The 19510-nt window shown below is 49.3% G+C and overlaps 1 protein-coding gene across 1 annotated transcript; it reads right to left on the bottom strand.

Moving 5' to 3' along the window:
* Positions 1 to 1204: 1204 nt before the first annotated feature.
* ZNF142 (zinc finger protein 142) lies at positions 1205 to 15471 on the bottom strand. The gene is made up of 8 exons (XM_042780222.1): positions 15192 to 15471; positions 12429 to 13028; positions 11216 to 11380; positions 9271 to 10095; positions 7177 to 7354; positions 3340 to 6253; positions 2582 to 2687; positions 1205 to 1674 (listed from the first exon to the last, which is right to left on the bottom strand). Exons 1-8 carry the CDS (start codon positions 15469 to 15471, stop codon positions 1205 to 1207), a joined length of 5538 nt encoding a protein of 1845 aa, XP_042636156.1.
* Positions 15472 to 19510: the final 4039 nt, after the last annotated feature.

The following is a 19510-nucleotide window of genomic DNA, read 5'->3' as shown; positions in this document are numbered from 1 at the left end:
AGTAAATTTGCTCTGTAAACTTTCACCCAAATTACAATATAAATAAATAAATATGTATGTTGTTATTGTTGTTATGTACTGTCGAGTCGAACCCGACTCATAGTGACCCCTCCTTGGGTTTCTGAGGCAGTATCACTACAGAAGTAGATTGCCCCATCTTCCTTCCGAGGAGTGGCTAGTAGGTTTGAACCGCCAGCCTTCTGGTTAGCAGTCAAGTGCCTTAGGCACTATGCCACCAGAGCTCCTAAATAAATAAATAAATAAATATAAAAAAATTACAGCCTTGGAAACCCTATGGGGGCAGTTCTGCTCTGTCCTATAGAATCGCTAAGAGTTGGAATCGAATTCTAGGGCAATGGGGAATGGAACGGGTCCCAGTTTAGATGACTAATTATATTGTCATTGTGAAGCACTTACAGAGTTCTGGATTAGAGATTTACTTCTCTGATCACCTGTCTTTCACACTTTCTTTGCGTCTTAACTCCTTACTGCAGCTGCTGAAGGTTGATGGTGAACTACAGCTGGTACCTGGAGGAGACTTACTGGATAGTAGTCCTCCCTTTGACATACAGACAAAAGGTTCAGAAGTAGATAGCAGGGCCAAGGCCACAACAGGCTCAAGGACAGAGAGAAGGGAACCCTTTCTGAGCCTGTTTCAGAATCAATCACCAAGTGAAGATGGAAGGAGACAAAGGGAGGCAGGGGTCTGAGAGGCAACAGGGCAGATTGAGATGACAGCCTAGAAATGTTAAGACAGAAATTTGGACGCATCTAAAAGCTAGTGATCATTCTGTTTAACATGCTTTATAGAGCATTAGGCACAACAGCACATGCGGTTAGATACAAGTGTTTTGAGGATGTTGAACAAAAACAGAATGTGACACTGTAAGAAAGAAAGAGGAGAGAGGGTAAAACCTAGCTCTTATAGCCAGGAACTTTAGTGGCATGATGGGGAAGAAATAAAGAACTCAAGAGTTAAACATAGAGCGCCTCAACAGGAAATCAATGTTATAGTCTACGTCTCTCTTTTATACAGATGTCACTTCCAAAGTACCAGAGCCAGAGTCCCAGGAGGGTTCCAGCCTCTCTGACACCCCAAAGCCAGCCCTTCCTTAGGCCCTAAGCTCCACAGACCAGCTCTGGTTCCAGTTTGCACACCTCAGACCACATCCTCTTCCTGTCTGGAAGGTGGGTAGGCAGACGCTCAGCCCTCAGGTCCAGTGGATGGAGCAGCAGGAGCAGGAGGGCCAGGGTCCCCCAGCTGCACGTCATGCAGGTGCACTGTGGGGGTGGTGGGGTCTTTGCCCACACCCTGGTTTGGGTCAGCCTGGTCGGGGTGGTGCCTGCGGACGTGCTTGACCACCTGGAATTTCTGCTTGGCCTTGTAGCTACAGAGGCGGCAGAAAAAGGGGTGACGGTCGGTGTGGGTGAGGGCGTGGTGGCGCAGGCCAGCAGCCCAGCGGAAAGCACGGTGGCACACATTGCACACATAGGGTTTGGCCTCGCTATGCTTGCGGAGGTGGGTGCGCAGCAGGAAGCGCGTCTTGAAGGCCTTGCCACACTGTTCACACATGAAGGCCCGGGCTTCTCGATGCCGTGTCTCCCGGTGCACACGCAGTGCATCAGCCCGGTTGGTGCAGTACTCACACTCGGGACACTGGTATGGCTTTAGTCCTGTAGGACAGGGCAGAGACAGGAGGAGGCTTAGTGGCAGAGTATCCTCACATCACCAATGAAGGGGAGTGAATGAGGCTCAGAGGACCATTGGGTCATAGTCATGCTGAGACATAAAGACACAGACAACAGGCTGATTAATGACCACACCTTTGGAATGTTCCAGTTCTACCTGACACTTACATGTCCTTCCCCAACATAGCCCCTTTTAAACACTGGGTGTTCAATGGGTGCCGATGACCCCTAAGTAGCCACTTGATAGCAATGAGTACTTAAATATGATAGGGTTTCCAAATGGGAAATTCCAGCTCCCTTTTGGTCATAGGGTACACATGGTGTTTGGGAATCCATTTAAAAACAACTCCTTGTTCAACTCAAGAAGTAAGATAAAATGTTTACTAGGGGAGGGCTAGAGGTAAGAGAAGTGGCATTCATAGAAACAGAGGACCTTGAAATGTATCTGGTCAATTCCTCCACATGAGGGACCATATGCAAAGATCACAGGCACACGATCATTAACCCTTCTCTGCGGACACATACTGACTCCATACTCAGAAGAAAAGGAAGAGACATAACAGGAGAACCCTATGTTTTCTCTTTACTCCATGATGTCCACGTAGGAACCAAGTAGACCTGCCCTCCATCACTCATGTTTGAGTTGGGGGTTCTCAACTGGGGGCGGGTGACTCCATCCAGTACACATGCCCAGGGTCTCAGGTTCACCCCTCTTCTGAAAGGTCTTCAGTGGGGTGGGGAGCCATTCTGGTACAGATTCCCCTGCCCACTGTCCAGCCTCAACATGAAATCAATGTGGGCACTGAATCTGAGCAAGGACATCACTTCAGGGTGGCTGGGTATACCAAGGGTGGAAAAACCCCTTGGGGCTGTCAAAACCATGGAGACTCACCTGTGTGCTTAGTCATGTGGTATTTGAGCTGATTGACCCACTTGCACTTATAGCCACACTCAGGGCACAGGTACTTCCTTTCTTCCTTGTGGATCCGCATATGGTACTGAAGGAGGGCAGAAACACAGAATACGCCCAGATAATGTACACCCCTGGGTACTTCCTGGAGTGGGAGTAAGGACCAGCAGGCAGGAAGCTCTTGGCAGATAACCTTGTTCCCTGCTCCCACGCTATGCATACTCCCATTAGCAGGTCTCCCAGTCTGGTTGTTTGACACCAACCTGACTTAGTTGGTCTCCTTCTAGGTCTGCCCTGGCCTGAGGTGGAATCTCGGCTCTATCATTTACCAGCTGTGTCATTGGCTAACCTAACCCCTAATTCTCGGTTTACTAATCTGTAAAATAAGGAATAGTAAAAATATCTGTCTCTTGTATTTTTAAAAGGATTAAAAGTGCAGTGCCTGGCATATAATAAGCGCTCAGTCAATGTTAGCTATTAACCAGATGACCCCCAACCTATCACACGCCTCATCACCTGTCAAGTACCTATCATGGGATTTTATCCTTATAACAACCCTATCAAGTTGGTTAAGTATTATTCCTTTTTTACAAATGAGGAATCTGAGGCTTGGAGAAGTTAAGGAATTTGTCTAGGGTCACAGAGCTCATGGTGGAACAGCTGGGATTAGAGAACCCAGATAGGTGAGCTCCAGAGCCAGCACTCCTTACCCTCCCTGGCCATACGGCCCCTGACCTTACCTTGAGGCGAGAGGGGTCGGCACAAGCATAGGGGCAGAGGTGACAGCGGTAGGGCTTTTCCCCAGTGTGGATGCGGCTGTGCCAGGTGATCTTTTGCCGGTTCTTGGTGCTGTACGCACAGTCAGTACACTTGTAGAGCCGAGTCCCCCCATGGCCCTTCACGTGGTGATCTAACACCAGCTGATGGCGGCATGCAAAGTCACAAAAGGGGCAGCGCAGAGGAGGCTGGCTAGCACCCCTGTCCACATCGGAGGCTGCTGCTGAAGTCTCCTCGTGCTGCTCCAGGTAGTGCTTCACCAGGCCCACCTGCTCCCGGGCTGCAAAGTCACAGAGCTGACAGCGGTGGCTGAAGTGCCGCTGCCTCCGATGCTCATCCAGTGCTGGCCGACTAGGGAAGGCCTCCCGACAGGCCGCACATTCCAGCCGTGGGTGCTGCTTACGGGTGTGTCCTCGCAGGCTGGCAGGGCTGGGACACAGCAGCCCACAGCGGGAGCAGTGCAGGGGGCCCTGGGTAGCCTCTGCAGGAGAGCCAGGGGCTGGGGGTGCTGGCTCAGGGTGCCGGCGCAGAGCATGCTGCTTGAGTGCCGTCTCTGAGCTGAACTGGGCCTCACACTGGGGGCAGGCAAAGGCTGGAGTGCCTTGGTGGCAGCTGTTGACGTGGCGTGTGATGTCATGGCGGAGGTAGCCACTATAGTCACACAGTGGACAGAAGTGGGTGGGTGTTTTGTCATGTACCCTTAGGCGGTGCAAGCGCAGCTTCGAGTTGGTACCAAATGTCTGAGGGCAGGAGCTGCAGGGGATGCGGCCCACACCCGTGTGCCGGGACTGGTGGGCCTCCAGTCGGTACCTCCTGGTGGTAGAAAAGTCGCAGAAAGGGCACTGATGTGGCTTCACCCCTTCATGCTTGAGCCGCCGGTGCTGCTGTAGACATCGGCTTTGCTTACAGGTGAAGTTGCAGTCCTCACACTGCAGGGGTGGCCGGGGGCCACGGGCTGGGCACACAGTGGGGTGCCGCCTCTTTTGGTGGAGCCTCAAGGCGGCAGCAGCAGGAGTGGTGAATGGGCAGAGGCCACAGTGTAGCTCTCCAGACTCCTCAAGGGGACAGCCCCGGGCCTGATGAGTCCTCAAAGCACGTTCCTGCTGGCAGCTAAAGGGGCACGTAGGGCAGGAGAAGCGAGCCCCTTTCTGTCTTGGAACCAGAGCTAGGTCACCACCACCAGGGCTGAACACTGTGCTCCCATTGCTCAGGGGAGCAGAGTCCCCACTGTTCACAGAGGACACAACAGGCTGGGCCTGGGGGACCCCTTGCTTCCCTCCCCTACCACGTGCCCCCCGGCAGCCTTCAGCCACATGAGAGGTAATGGAGGATAGCCGAGAACAAAGGAATGTGCACGAGTTGCAGTGAAACTTGCCCTGCTCAAAGCAGAACTTCTCAGGGGTCCCTGTAGGTATGGGGTTCCCTGCAGGAGGGACTGGGGAGCCAGAGGGTGTGATAAGAGGTTCCTCTAGGTTTTTTGGCTCACTGGGCAGCTCAGAAGGGGTAGCTTTTGGAAACACTAGCTCTATTTCTAATGGTTCTAGTGGGGGCCTCCCAGTGTTTGCATCCTCTGAGGCCAGGGTGCCGGTGGGCACAGGGCTGGGTGACTCTGATCTGGGCAAGCTCTTGTTCTTTCTGAGAACAGGGCACTTCTTCAGCAAGTGGGTGCTGAGGCCCCGCTGTTGCTTGAAGCTGGCCCCACACTCAGGGCACAGCAGGGGCTCTCGGCGGCCCTGGCACCCGGTCCTGGAGTGCAGACTCAGGGCCTTCTCCCGGCGGGTGATAAAAGGGCAGTGTGGGCAGCGGAAGGCCCGGCCCTCTCCTTGGATCACTACCATCTGCACTCGTCCCTCCAGCACCAGTGCCTCAGCCTGCTCTTTGTCCTGCCTCCTTAGGGCCTTGAGTAATGACTCTGACTCAGGAAACTGGGGCAAGGGTGCTGTCTCAGCAGATGGAGTTGTCTTGAAGGTTCCCACCCAGCTGTTAGGGGGCTCCTCTGAGAATGGGGGCTCTCTGGGAGGCTCAGGGACTGGCTTCTCCAGAATGGGCTCTTCATTAGCACCCAAGCCAGAAGGCCCAACGCCTTCAAAGCTGGATAGCTCTGTCAAAGTTCCATCTGGCCCTTCCAGTCCCAAGGACCCTGAGGTATCCAGGGTCCTGAACTCCACTGGGGCTGTCTCAGTGATCTCCTCAAGGGGTGGCTCGGCCACGGGTTCCAGCTCTACTCTCAGGGCCTCTAGGTGTAGAGTGCAGCCACCCTCATCCACCTCTGCTGGGCGGGGACTGCCAACGAGGTCATCCCCCTGAGGAGCCTCAGCGCCATCCTGTCTCCCAGCACCATCCTCCTCACTTGTCTCTGGCATGGCCTGGCCCAAACTGGGCTCCACGACAGTCCCAGGGTCAGTGCTCAGACTCTCAGGCTGGGAAGACAGCTGGTTTGAGGGCTCTGTGTCTGATGGGGGTGTTGGACACTGCCTAGAGCCCCCTGGCTCCTGGCTAGCATAGCGGAGCTGCCAGACCTGGTCCCCAGGTACGTAGCCATGGGCTTTGCGCTTGTGGAAGAAAAGGGTGGTGTTGCTGAAGGTGCGGTAGTCACAGAGGGCACAGCGGAACTCACGGAGGCGGGTGTGTTTGCAGTTCTCATGGCTCAGCAGGGCCTGCTTGTGGCGGCTTTGGTAGCTGCAGTAGCGGCAGGGGTAGAGAGGAGCTGGTGTGCCAGGGCGGTGCTGGGAAGCCATGTGCTTCTGCAGCTCATACTTCCGCTTGCAGGCGAAGGCACACACCTCACACATCAGGGACTTGCCCTGGTGCCGCAGCTTGTGGCTGCTCAGCTGGTCAGCCCGGTGGCAGCGATAGGAGCACTGGTTGCACTGGTATCTGACAAGGAGGGAAGAGGGGCAATCATTATAAACCAGTCATAACAACTAACAGTCACAAATAGTACTTCCTCTGGGCCAGGCTCTACCATCTACATGTACCATCTAACTTGATCCTCCTTTCCACTGGCCCATGAAACAAATACCTCCATTTTACAAATGAGAAAACAAAGACACAGAGAAATTAATAACTTGCCTAAGATCACAAGGCGCTCTGGTGGCATAGTGGGTATGGTATTTGGTTGCTAACCAGAAGGTCAGCTGTTCAAACCCACCAAGTACTCCTGGGAGAAAGATGAGGCAATCTACTTCTGTAAATATTTACAGTCTTAGAAACCCAGTGGGGATGCCATCAGTCAGAACTGACTTGATGGCAATGGGTTTGGTTTTATTTTTAAGATTACAAAAGAAGTGAGGGGCAGAGGCAGTATTTGAACCCTAGCTCCAGGGCCTGTGTTTTAGCCCCCACTCTAGGTTGTCTCCTAAAGGAATGTAATCACGAACTACAGACTTCTAAGGAGCTGACACTGCTAGAGCCATGCAGGGCAGTTCTGTGCCTTGCTCCCATTTTCCTATGAAGGTACCAACACTCTGGAGAAGCCCCTAAGCCAGCTGTGTTCACAGGTCAGAAGGAAACTGGCCTGGATTTGGAAAGCATCATTTTCCCAGGACTAGACTCTAAGAACTCAAGTGACACCTTAGTCTCTAGGCCGATACTCCCTTCCCTGAGCCCAGAGAGCTATCACTACATAGACGGGGCCACTGGCACACAGGCCAGCTACAGACACTGATGGGTACAGACCAAGGGTTTTTAGGAGTCTCTCCGGGACTAACAAGAACAGTGGGGCCAGGGGCTGGAACCAAGAGGAGCCTAGTTTGGTACAAAGTTCTTGGGATGGGGTGGGGAAGTGTGTGTGCTCATACCTGAGGTCCCCTGCGTGTTTTCGCATGTGTACACTGAGGTAGTGCTTCCATTTGGTGACGTAGCCACATTCGGTGCACATGTAATCCTTGGTGTTGGAGTGGGTCAGCATGTGCTTGGACAGGTAGCTCACATCTCGGCATGTGAAGTCACACAGCTCACACTTGTGAGGTTTCTCACCTTACGAGGGGGGTGGGGTGGGATGAGAGGAGAGAACACAGGTCAGACACAGACTGAATGAGCTGACAGACGACCTTTGCAAAAAGCTTGCCCTGATGCCTAGCAGGGGCGAAGGTGCTAAAAGCATCAATTTGCAAGGCTGCTCCCCTGACTCCTATACCAGGGAGTGTGGGAAGAAAGTAAAATGGAGGTTTTCAAAACTAGCTTAAAGTCCACTTTGATTTGCTATACAACTTGTTGGCAGAAATGGCCAACTTCTCAACTTGGCCCAATTCCTACCATTTTTTTGGAAGACAAGAAGAAATTAGGCAAGAGGACATACTGGCGAAGGACTCGGACTCTGGAGTCTGATATAATCACAAAAATATTTACAGCCAACATTTATACACGGCTCACCAGGTGGGTGCTTTTCTGAGCATTTTATTAAAATGTTTCCTCTCAATGAATTCTTACAATAGCCCTGAGACAAGTATTACTATTACCCCCATTTTACAGATGAGGAAACCAAGGCACAGAGTGCTATTAAGTGGTGGGTCAGATCCTAGGCTACTAGCCTGTGGTTTTGGGCAGGTTACTTAACCCAGAGGTCACTTAACCCCTCTAAGTCTCAGTTTCTTGTTACCAAAAAGGGGGCAATCAAAATATTGGCCTCACACAGTGAAGGTGAAATGTCCCAAGTCCTCAGTGGTATTTAGTGAGAACCCAAGGATGAGCTATCAACGTGCAGGTCAAGGTCTGGCTCTAAGATGCTGAGGGCATGTTCCTTCCAGGCTGTTCCCTGTCCTTTTCTCTGGCAAACAGCATGGTTCTTTCTGGCTCTGGCTGTGCAACTAGGTGTATAGTCTAGGAACAGGTCATTTAACTTCACAGAGTTTCTTTTCTCATCTTTACTTGTCTGCCTTCCAAGGTTGTTATTATGGATTAAATTGGATAATGCATCTGAAAGAGCTCTGTAAAGTGTAAAATACTATATAGAGGTAAAACCAAACTCAATGCTGTTGAGTTGGATCCAACTCATAGCAACCCCTCCTTGGTTTCTGAGGTGGTGTTACTATGGAAGTAGATTGCCCAGTTTTCCTTCTGAGGAGTGGCTGGTGGGCTTGAACCACCAGCCTTCTGGTTAGCAGTCAAATGCCTTAGGCACTATGCCACCAGAGCTCCTATACAGAGGTAAAGTTTATGGAAAGGCCTCTGAAACAGATTTGGTGACTAAAGCATATTTAGAAATAAACCACTCATTGCAATAGCTCTATCCTAAGCTGCCTAAAAACTTTCCTCCCAAACCAAAGAATTTTGGCTGAGATCTTTGATATCCTGCCAGTCCACAGATGCTTATATGGAGATCACAAGTGGAATGACGCCATGGCAGGAAGCTTGACTTGGTTGTGACCCAAAGCATTAGTAACACTGATAACCAACTCTTAGCTCCAATATCTATAACTTCCAGGTCACTGGAGGTGACCCTGTTTCAGAATCATGGACACTCAAGCAATAGAAGGCCATTCTTATAAAAATGGGTCTATCTCCTTGTCTTGTTTCTCACAGCACATCCCAAAACTGCAAATGAAGGTATCTGTTCTGGTCTGGGCATGTCCACTCTAACAGCTAGGATCAACCAGCCCAACTAGGGGTGGAGAGACCTGGGAAGGGACTTAAGTTTAGGCACAAGAACACAATGGTTAGAGCACGGGCTCTGTAATCAGACTGCCTGGATTCAAACCCTAGTTCTACCTCTTAGCATGTGACTGACACACCATTTAAGGCTTATCTGTAAAACTGGAATACCAGGCTTATCTCCAGGAATACTAGGTGAAGTGAGAAAACGTGTGCAAAGCCTTCATGTGGTGTCTCATGTTGGCCGTTACCATCATGACTGTTGCTATTCCCACCATGTTATAAGGATGCATCCATCTCACCAGTATGCAGCAGCATGTGTCGGATGAGCACTCTCTTGTGGGCAGTGGCAAAACTGCATTCAGGGCACTGGTGGATCTTCTCATGAGCATGCATCTTGCCCACATGGTCCTGGTAGGCCACTGGGTTGAAGGTGGCAAAGGGACAGAAAGTGCAGTGCAGCTCTTCACTGCCAGGGTGGCCCTGCTTCTTGTGCTTACGGAACAGGTGCTTGTTGGAGCAGGCGAAGTCACAGTGGGGGCAGTGGAAGGCATAATGGCTCTTGTGGTGGACCTCCATGGCCTCGGCTGTGGCAAAAAGCATGGGGCATGAATGATGGCGGCACTCCACAGCCCGCACGCTGTGGGCCTCTTTCAAGTGCTTTACGAAGGCCTTGCGGTCAGGTGCTGTGTAGCTGCAGCCCTCCTGAAAGCAGTGAAGAGACAGTGGCTCTGCTGCAGCCGCTGCTGTGTGACTCTTGAGGTGCTCCTTGAGGGCCTGGCTGCGGTGGAATTCCTCACGGCAGACAGGACAGGCGTATGTGTCTGAGTAGAAGTTGGATATGTCCTCGTGCATGCTGGCCATGTGGCGGTTGAGTGCATTCCTTTCCACGGCACTGTAGTGGCACAGTGGGCAGCGGTGGGCCTTCTCGCCCAGCTCCCGCAGCAGGTGGGTCTTGAGCTTGCTCTTACTGGTGAAGAACTTCTGGCAGTTGGGGCACTGGAGGCTGGGGTCCGGGAAATGGAGATGCAGGTGCTCCACCAGATGGGTCCGCTTCTTAAAGCAGCGCTTGCACTCTGGACACATATGGGTCTTGAAGAGGGACTCAGTGCCAGAAGCCACCTCACCTGGAAGAGGGAAGAAAGGACACAGGGGTCAAAGGAATAATCAGGGAAACAGAGAGGGTACAGAGTGAGACTCCTCAATAGGCCAGGGACTGGCCAAATAATGAGAGAACCACAACTTTCCCTGACATGAACTCTGTGTTACCTGCCTCCTTTCTCTCCAGGAAACCAAACAACAGAGTCTCAAATTGGGGTCTCAAATAAGAGCTAAGATGAGAAATTCAAGAATTCAGATAAATAAAATCAGAGACCTTGTTGTGGCCTGTTTCATTTGCTTCACTCAGTCACCCATGATTCCTGAACCTTTGATTAGAGTTGCTCAAAAGAACCACCCAGACCCCAGATGGAGCATTCCTGTTCCTCTGGCTCTTGTGCCATAGGGGTTAAAAGAAGAACCAGCGGGGCTGTCTGGAAGGAAAACAGCCCCATAGGGCATGAGCAGAAGAGAGAAAGTAGAGGATTTTTATTTCTTAACAATGGCTTATGGTTCTAGGTAAGAAAACTGGTCATAAATACAATCAGTGCTTTCCTATTCATCTGACACTAAATATGCTCCCTGTGGGATAGGTTTCAAATGTTCTATCTTGGAAAAATGGGAAACAAGGATTCAGAAACACAAATGAGGGGGCTCAGTGCCAGACAAGAAGGCTGCTGAATCAGTAACTACTGGCATCTTTAAACTATGGAACCCCTGGCCAGGCCTCCCACAAAAAAAGCTTTCTGCCTTAGGAAAATCAGCCCAGGAGAGCAAACTCTATTTATCCCTATTTACTAAAGCATATCCATTTACCATTTTCCTATGAGATATGTCATATAGTGCCTAAGGCACTTGACTGCTAACCAGAGGGCTAGTGGTTCAAACCCACCAGCCATTCCTTGGAAAGAAGGTTGGGCAATCTACTTTCATAGTGATACCACCTTCGAAACCCAAGGAGGGGTTGCTATGAGTCGGGTTCGACTCAACGGCACATAACAACAACAACATAAGATATGTCAAAGCAGAATGGAAAGAAATGAGTCTGAACCAAAGTTCAGACAACTCAAACCTCAGAGCCACAATGCCAGGCTCTCTACAACCCATTCCTTCCCACCACCAAGGCTGACAGCCTAATGCCAACATTACCTTCCAATTGCTGAGGCCCCTGGCCTTTTTCCAGGACATTCTGGGAGTCCTTCTGGGAGCTACTCTCTTCTTCCTCAGCTTCCTCCTCGTCAGCTGATTCCTGCCCAGGCAAGGGTACACCTGCTTCTTTGGAAGACTCTCCCTCTCCTGGGGCTAGTTTGGGTGCTAGAGACACAAAATCTGATGAAGTCTACAGAAGCCAATGACAGAACTGAATACTTGTTCTTCTCCACTTATTGGCTAGAAGAATCACCCTCCTCCCCATTTACTAAGAGGGAGTCTGGGATTCTGAGTAAATAAATTTACTCCCACTCAAGACCAGTATAGGAAGAGCAGGAGGCAAGCTGTCAGCAATGTTCAGTCTAAAGTAAATCAAAAGTCATCTAATGCCAAACTCAGACCCCTTGAAGATAAGAGCTTTTAGATCACTGAGGGGCTGCAAGGTAAGAACTAATCAATTGCACTTCCATGGCTCAGTGTAAGTAAACATACCCTGATCCCCAAAGTATTCTGAGAAAGCCAACTCAGCAATTCAAGGTCATCACACCTGGCCGCCTCAAATCTCCTCCCATCCCCTAACAGAAGCAGCTGTCTCAGCGAGGTAATGATGTAGGGACCCATCTCCAGGAAAGACAAGTCCTTTCTTTGGGTCCCAGAGCATAACTGAGTCTTTGCAAGTCAAGTTCTCTCATCAGAATCGTCGTGTCTCCTGGCCTATTTTCTCAATTTCCTTCTGCTCCTCTACTCAACCTACACCTTTTTTTTTTTTTTTTTCCCAAAGAGAAGGAAGAATCAGTGAAGCACCACCACCCTCATAAAGGTTTATTTTTAAAATAACCCAAGCTTCTCTCATCAAGTACCCCATTTCCACTTGCTCTAAAAGGGAGTTTACAAAGCATTCTGCCAGAGCCTATAGCCACCCATAAACATTTAACTTTTGCCTGGAAAGTTCTGAAATGGACCAGAAGAAAATACTGGTTACCTTCAAGGCCATAGTTACCTACAGTCAAACTGCACTCACTCTCAGGGATAAAGATTTCTTCTTACTCTATCTATTCTGACCAGTCAATAATTTCTAGATACCTTTCTGTGTCATCCAGTACTTCTCTTCTCCTGAGCCCCTACTCTGGAGTCCCTCGTATTCATGCACTGCTCTCTCCCATAGGGCTGACTGCATTCTAGGTAGGGGACTGCAAGGTCCTTTGCCTCATACCTGGCAGTGGCTTCTGGGATGGAAGGCCCTGAACGGAAGAGAGTTCTCCCTGTGTCCTGACCCCATGGGTCCGCTGATGCTGCCGGAAGAGTTTGACGTTGGAGCCAGTGAAGTTGCAATGGCTGCAGTGGAAAGGGTAATGGGCCTGCCGGTGCAGCTCCATGCCCTGCTGGCTCCCGAAGAGCAAGGAACAGCCCCGGAAAGAGCAGGGCACAGGAATCGCCTTGTGAGTCTGCCTCAGGTGGTGCTGCAGACCCTTGCGATCTTCAGAGGAGAACACACAGCCAGACTCTGGGCAGGAGAAGGTGTCAGGAGTGCCTCGGTGAATCTTGAAGTGGCTCTTCAGGGCCTGGGGTTGGGCAAACTCCTGTCTACACACGGGGCATGGCAGGGGGCTATCTAGTGGGCTCTGGCCCTGTAGAGGGCCAAGGAGGGTGAGGCTGCCGGCAGGCAGCTCTAGAGAGCACTGGGAGCTAGCCAGGCCCTGCACAGGCTGTCTAAGGGCCTCGGGGCACTGGTGCAGGGCCAGCAGAGTGGGCTCCGCAAAGCTCTGCTCGCAGCGCTCACAGAAGTACACTTCCACCACCTTTACCAGGACACCTGCAGGCAAGGGCCAACAGAGAAAGGCAACATATCAGACGGAATGAGACTCACAAGTGTTAGCTTCCAGCAGAAAATGTACTGCGCATTTTAATATTTGTGGAGTGGAGATGGTCTGGTTCTGCCACCTGGACTGTAAGCCCTATAAGGTCAGGGGCAATCTATCTTGCACCTGTGTCTGTATGCCCAGTATCTAGCACAGTACTTGGCACAAAATAGGTGCTTAATAAATATTTGTTAAATGGATGGACAAACATGAACCGAAGCCAGAAAACATTAACAAAAGATAGTATGTTTTGCCCAAATAAGAAGGGGAAACTTCCCAAAGAAAATGACCCAATAAAGCTAAAAGACAACCAACCAAATGGGGATGATTTCTGCAACGTAAATGACAAAGTACTGCTTTCAATTCTACCAAGAGCTTTACACTTTCATACTTTTACCTATGAATACATTTAGATCTTCCTCACGTTTTCTTTTGTCTAATTCATGGCATTTCAGAGCACTGCTAAATCACAACAAAATTTTGCCCTAACTGATGAACATTGGGGTTGTTTCCAATCATTACAAAGCTGCCCCCCACATCTGTATCTGTGTATGTGTCTGAGTCTTTCTATAGGACCAATTTCTAGAAGCAGAATTACTGGGTCAAAGAGTATACATATTCTAAACTGTGGTAAGTAACTAAATTGACCTTCAAATATTATATTAATTTATACTCTCCATAGATATTGTAAAAGTATCTATTTCCCCACATTCAAAGTTGACAAGCAAAAATGATACAGTTTTTTTTAACTAGAATTTATTTCTATGTTAATGAGATTAATCATCCTTACACAGGGTTATTGACCATTTTTACTTCTTCTTTAGAAATAAAAAAAAATTGCAAGCAGATTTCTTGTCCCATCCCAACCTTTTGCTTTTTTTAAAAAACAAAACAAAACACAACAAAAATACCCCCTTCTTTTCCTTTCTTTTTATCTTTTTCTTATTGTGGAACTCTTAATCTTAAGGATATTAACTATTTCTTGTATATTGTAAATATTTTCCCCAGGCTCGCTATTTATTTTTTAAATTTATTTCACCCTACATAAAACTTTAGGAGCTCTGGTAGCATAGTGCCTAAAGCACTTGACTGCTAACCGGAAGGCTGGTGGTTCAAACCCACCAGCCACTCCTCGGAAGGAAGATGGGGCAATCTACTTCTGTAATGATACTGCCTCGGAAACCCAAGGAGGGGTTGCTATGAGTTATATGCCCCGACTCGAGGGCACATAACAACAACAACAACGTAGCAACATAAAAGTTTAGTTCAACTTTCCCAGTATTCTCTGTCACAACACTATACTGCCAGAGAAAGTGGTGACGATGACCTGGAGGACGAAAGTTAAAGAAACAGGTGGTGGTGTTGTTGTTGTTATGTGCCGTCAAGTTAGACCCCTCCTTGGGTTTCCAAAGCAGTATCACTATGGAATCAGATTGCCCCATCTTCCTTCTGAGGAGTGGCTGGTGGGTTTGAACTGCCAGCCTTCTGGTTAGCAGTCAAGTGCTTTAGGTACTACGCTACCAGAGCTCCTAAAGACACAGGTAGTTTCTAAAATTAAGAGGGTGTAGATAGGGGCAAAACAAAGGGAAGACTTTCTCAGGATAAATTCAAATGCTCAACTGCCACTCTCAATAGCATGCTGGGGTGAGTGAAGTACATAATACACAAGAAACTAGGGCAGGGAATATGTACCAAATTACCTCTGGAAAGCCCTGCCAAGCCTAGGTGGTAGAAAGAGCCTGAGCCTTTTAGCTAATCCCTGGCTGCAGTTCCAGGTGGGAGGGTCAATATGGGAGAAAGAATCCTCAGGGACTACAAGAATAAGAAGAAGCCAGACTTGTCAGACAGATCTTCCCCTCTGGATTATTGCCTAGCACATGTGAAGTCCATCCTGAGCCCTCACTGAGAATAGGTTGCCAAGAGGTTGGTATGGGGTTGTGCGTCACCCTGCCAGCCTTCAGTCAACATTTGCCAACTGCAAATCAAATTACAACATCTCAAAGTATAAAAATAGGATGCTGCCTTGTGTTTTCATATTTATATAGAAAGATCAAAAATAAAATAGACAAAAGCTCAGGGCTGCTTGTCCCTCTGGCCTATAGAAACTGTATTTGTACCTGGGGTGTCTCCAGGAGCACTCGGGGACAGGTTTCCACCTACTGCTTCCACAATGATCTCCATGTTCCCTGTGCCCTCTTCAGTTGCTGTGGCCTCGACCAGCAAACAGCCTGAGTGGGCAGGCAAAGGTGTGGGGCTCCCAGGGGTGCAGGGGCTCTGAACAGGCTCCAGGATTCCACTGTTAGAGAGAGGCTGGGGGATCAGTAATAGTTCAGAGCACAGTCCATCCATCTCCCCAGTACTGTTGCCTGGCTGTGAGTCCAACACAGGGTCTGTCATCACCACCAATTTCAGTGCCGTGGTCACTAAGTGTAAGCTAAGCAGAAAAAACAAACAAACAAACAAAGAGTTAGAGGTCTCACTTTCTTCCCAGTTGGTGTGGGTACACTGGCCAGTGCCTACCAATTTATGCAGCTCATGCTGTACCTTATGAACCTAAAGAAAGGTTTTCTTTTATTACTACATTGAAAACAAAAAATAAAAATGATAATAAACAGGGACAATATTAGAAAAGAGACACTAAATCCTGGCCAAGATATTAAAGACTACAGAGACTCGGCAACCACTTAACTAAGTGACTTTGGGCAAATCATGAAACAACCTGGGTCTCGGTTTTCTCATCTGCAACAAAACTAGGTGGGGCCAAAGGATCTCCAAAGTCCCTTTCCCTCTTAACATTTTATGATTTCCCTGTTCCTTATCATGGCTACAAGACCCTTCATTATCAGGCTCTGTTGACCGTTCCAGACTCATCTTCCACTTCTCCCAAATCAACAGATCTCTAAGTCAGGCATACCAAACAACTTGCCACTCCTCAGACTCGCAAAATTCTCCATGCTTGCCACATACTTCTTTCTTGGCCTGATGTTCACTTCCACCTTCTCCTTCTCTCACTTGCCTTACCAACTCCTAACCACCTGTTAAGAATCTGCACTAACAGGAAAACTAGATGGTGCCCGGATATCACTGTCAACCACTCGGAGGGGGATCTATGTAGGAGATCCTGGATAGAGTGGGAGAACAATGTGGAACAAAACTCAAAATCATTTGGAAAAAAAAAAAAGGGACCAGGTTTGCTGTTCTGATAGAGCTTGGCGGAACCACTGAGACTATGGCCCCTAGCTGCCTTTCAGGTCTGAAACTGAACCCACACCTGTGGCTTCCAGCCAAACAAAAGACAGGCATATGAGTTGAACAATTACCCAAGGTGGATACACTCCTTGGAGAGAACAATCAGAGAGAAAGAAGGGCTGTTTATGTTTATGCACAAGGAGGCAGCTCAGGGGGCAGGAGAACATGGAGGGATGGAAACAGGGAAGAGGCTAACTATTGGGAGGAAGTGGGAGGGGAGCTGTTGCATTGGGGTAAATTGTAGTCAATGTCATGAGACAGAGTGTATGTGAATTGCTGTATGGAAAGTAAATTTGCTCTGTAAACTTTCACCCAAATCACAATTAAAACAAAACAAAACAAAAAGAATCTGCACAAACATCACTTCCACTGTGAAGACTTCTTAACGTTGTCTCTTCTTTCATCCTAATGACAGTTTGTACATGGCCCTGTCACATTTCATTGTTGTTTTTTCATCACTGTCCCTCCCTAGGCTCTGAGCTTTTTTTTTTTTTTCCAAGTGGAGCCTATTGACATCACTTCATTGAACACAAACCACCACCAATGCAAGTCAGACAAGTAAGCTGATTCTGACAAAGAACTGTAGAATAACCACAGAGATGCATCAGAGTAAAACGAGGTATCTTCGCAGTCGAGTGGCTCCTTACACATAAAGTAATACATCTAGGGAAATTCCAGACTCATTGAGGCTATGGCCTCAAACTGAACCCTGGAACACAACTCCTCAGGAATGAATGGCAGTTAAATTGCATGTCCTGTTAGACATGGCTAAAATGAGTTCGAGAGAGACGATGCACTGCCGTCGAGTCAGCCCCGACTCATAGCGACCCCTCCTTGGGTTTCTGAGGTGGTATCACTACAGAAGTAGATTGCCCAACCTTCCTTCCGAGGAGTGGCTGGTGGGTTTGAACCGCCAGCCTTCTGGTTAGAAGTCACATGCCTTAGGCACTATGCCACCAGAGCTCCCAAAATGAGTTTAAGTGGAATAATTTGTAACTAACAAGAATAATGACAGTAATCACTTCATGAAATTGCATCATGGAAGGTCAATAAAGACCTAGGGCTAGGAAGAAATTTGATTGCAGATGAGAAGCAACATGCATAAAAAAGAAACCAAGACCCTTCAATCTGACACTCCCAGTTCTCCAGAACCCTGACACTCAAAATCTCGGATCACAGGGAATTGCCCTTCTGCGATTAGAGGGATTCTCTGTAAATTATAGCGTTCACTTATTATTTCCATTTCTGGGGGACTTTCACGTGTCTCATAAAGGAGCCAAAGATGACTACATCATCTGTTACAAGGTGAGGTAAGGTTGGAGATAGGTGGACACATGAGAAGAGATAAGCTTATCACTGGGATAGGGGCAACGAGAAAGAGAAAGGACAAATTAAGCAGTGACAAAGCCTTGAGAAAGAAAGATCCCGGCCTAGGGACCAACACACTCGTGTTCCCATCTGCCTTCAGGCTCTAACTTACCGTGTGGCCTCGGGTAGACAGTCACCTCGCTTCTCTGGACCTCAGTTTTCCCATCTGTAAAGTGGAAACGATGACAGCTTCACTTTGTCGGGCGGGAGCAGGAATCACAAGAGCCGACGAATGGAAAAGGCGTTTTCTAACCTGCAAGGCTTGGGATAGAGCATGGTCACCATTACGACTCTGAGGAGGCAGCGGGTACCACAAGAGTGGTCCATAGCAGTGACGCTGCTGAGGCGCCGGGGCCCCGTTTCTCGGCATGCTCCCTTCTGCACCTCTTCCCGGAGGTTCCTTTCACCCAGACACTCCCTTGTCCTCGGGATCGTGAAACTTTTGCCTCCAGCTTGTTCCACCCCCCACCTCCCTGCAGTTCCCACCCCGCAGCGGCTCACTCACCTCCCGGCCCAGGGCCGGAGGGAGCTGCATCTCTATGGTTGACCAGCAGCTGGAGAGGTCGCCCGGGGCTTCCTTTGTGCGACCGCCTCCAGCCCAGCCGCCTCTAGGACATCGGGCGCATGGAGGCCACTCTCTCTTCTTCTCAGCGGCGGGCGGCGTACTCTATGGTTTTTTTCTATAGTTCCCGTTCCCCCTTAGCCCGGTCTGAGGAGCCCAAGGAATACCATAGAGAGTTGTGGAGCAGAGTGGCATGATCTCCTTGGTGGGTGTGGCGGGAAGTAGATGAAAGAAGTCGGGGCGGGGTCGAAAGGCGCTTCCCTCAAGTACGAGGATGTGAAACCATCGAGAAAGAGGGCCAGAGAGTCATGGCGGTAAGGGGCGGGGTGACGAGTCGCTCGAAATCACGCCGCTGAAGGCGCGAGCTGGATTTTTGGAGAGTGCTCGGGAGGGTGCTTTTGGGCGTCCAGCATGGGTGTCCAGGGGCAGGGAGGGCTTTATCCGCGGCTTTCCATGCACAGATGCTTTGGAAATCTGGATCCTAACCCTGAGCTTCACCCGAGGTCACTGCTGTCAGTTCACCGTCCTGCGAGCAGGCTCAAGGCAAAGTGGCGGGAGTTGGGGGTCGGGGTGGGGAGGCGTAAGGGCAGGATACTAGAAACGTTTTGGCCCTTATCCTTTGCGATCTTACAGCCTAGAACCAGACCTGGGCAAATTTTACTTGGGGGATTCAGCAAAGGCTCCGTGGAGGAAGTAGCAAATGGGCAGAATTTCATTTCGCGAGAATGGAGGGAATGAACGGGTAGTCCCTAGCCTAGAGATCTGCAGGAGCAAGGAGGTGGGAGGTGGTTTGCATATTTTTGAACGGGGAGTATTAGAAGCTAAGCCAGGGAAGGTAGATGGGTGCCGTGTCGCTGAGAATTTTGAGTACTGGACTGAGGATTTCGTACCTAATTCAATCGTCTTTTGGGAACCATTGGGGATAGCAGAGGCGTATGTAGTGCCCTGTATAACCATCGGACACCCATCTTAAATATTTAACATCGTTGTGGATCTTGACAATTAACAATCAAAACTCTGCTATGGGGACCCAGTTACTCATTTTCATGGAAGAGAGACCATTTTTCTAAAAACCAGCTCTTAGGGTTCCCTCCATCCCCTTGGGCCTTCTCCGGATCACAGATAACTTTCTCCCGGTTTGGTTGAAGATTACATTGGGAGAAAATAGTCTAACATCTAGAAACTTTTCAGGGGAAAAGAGGGCATTTGGCATACGGTTTGATGGAGGCTGAGCCAGGGCAGGGAGGGGTGTTGTGA

Source organism: Orycteropus afer, unplaced genomic scaffold, assembly GCF_000298275.1.
Source record: "Orycteropus afer afer isolate SDZICR_OR568_19922 unplaced genomic scaffold, OryAfe1.0 scaffold00002, whole genome shotgun sequence".
In the NCBI taxonomy this organism is placed as follows: domain Eukaryota; kingdom Metazoa; phylum Chordata; class Mammalia; order Tubulidentata; family Orycteropodidae; genus Orycteropus; species Orycteropus afer.
This window is presented reverse-complemented; position numbering and strand designations above follow the sequence as displayed.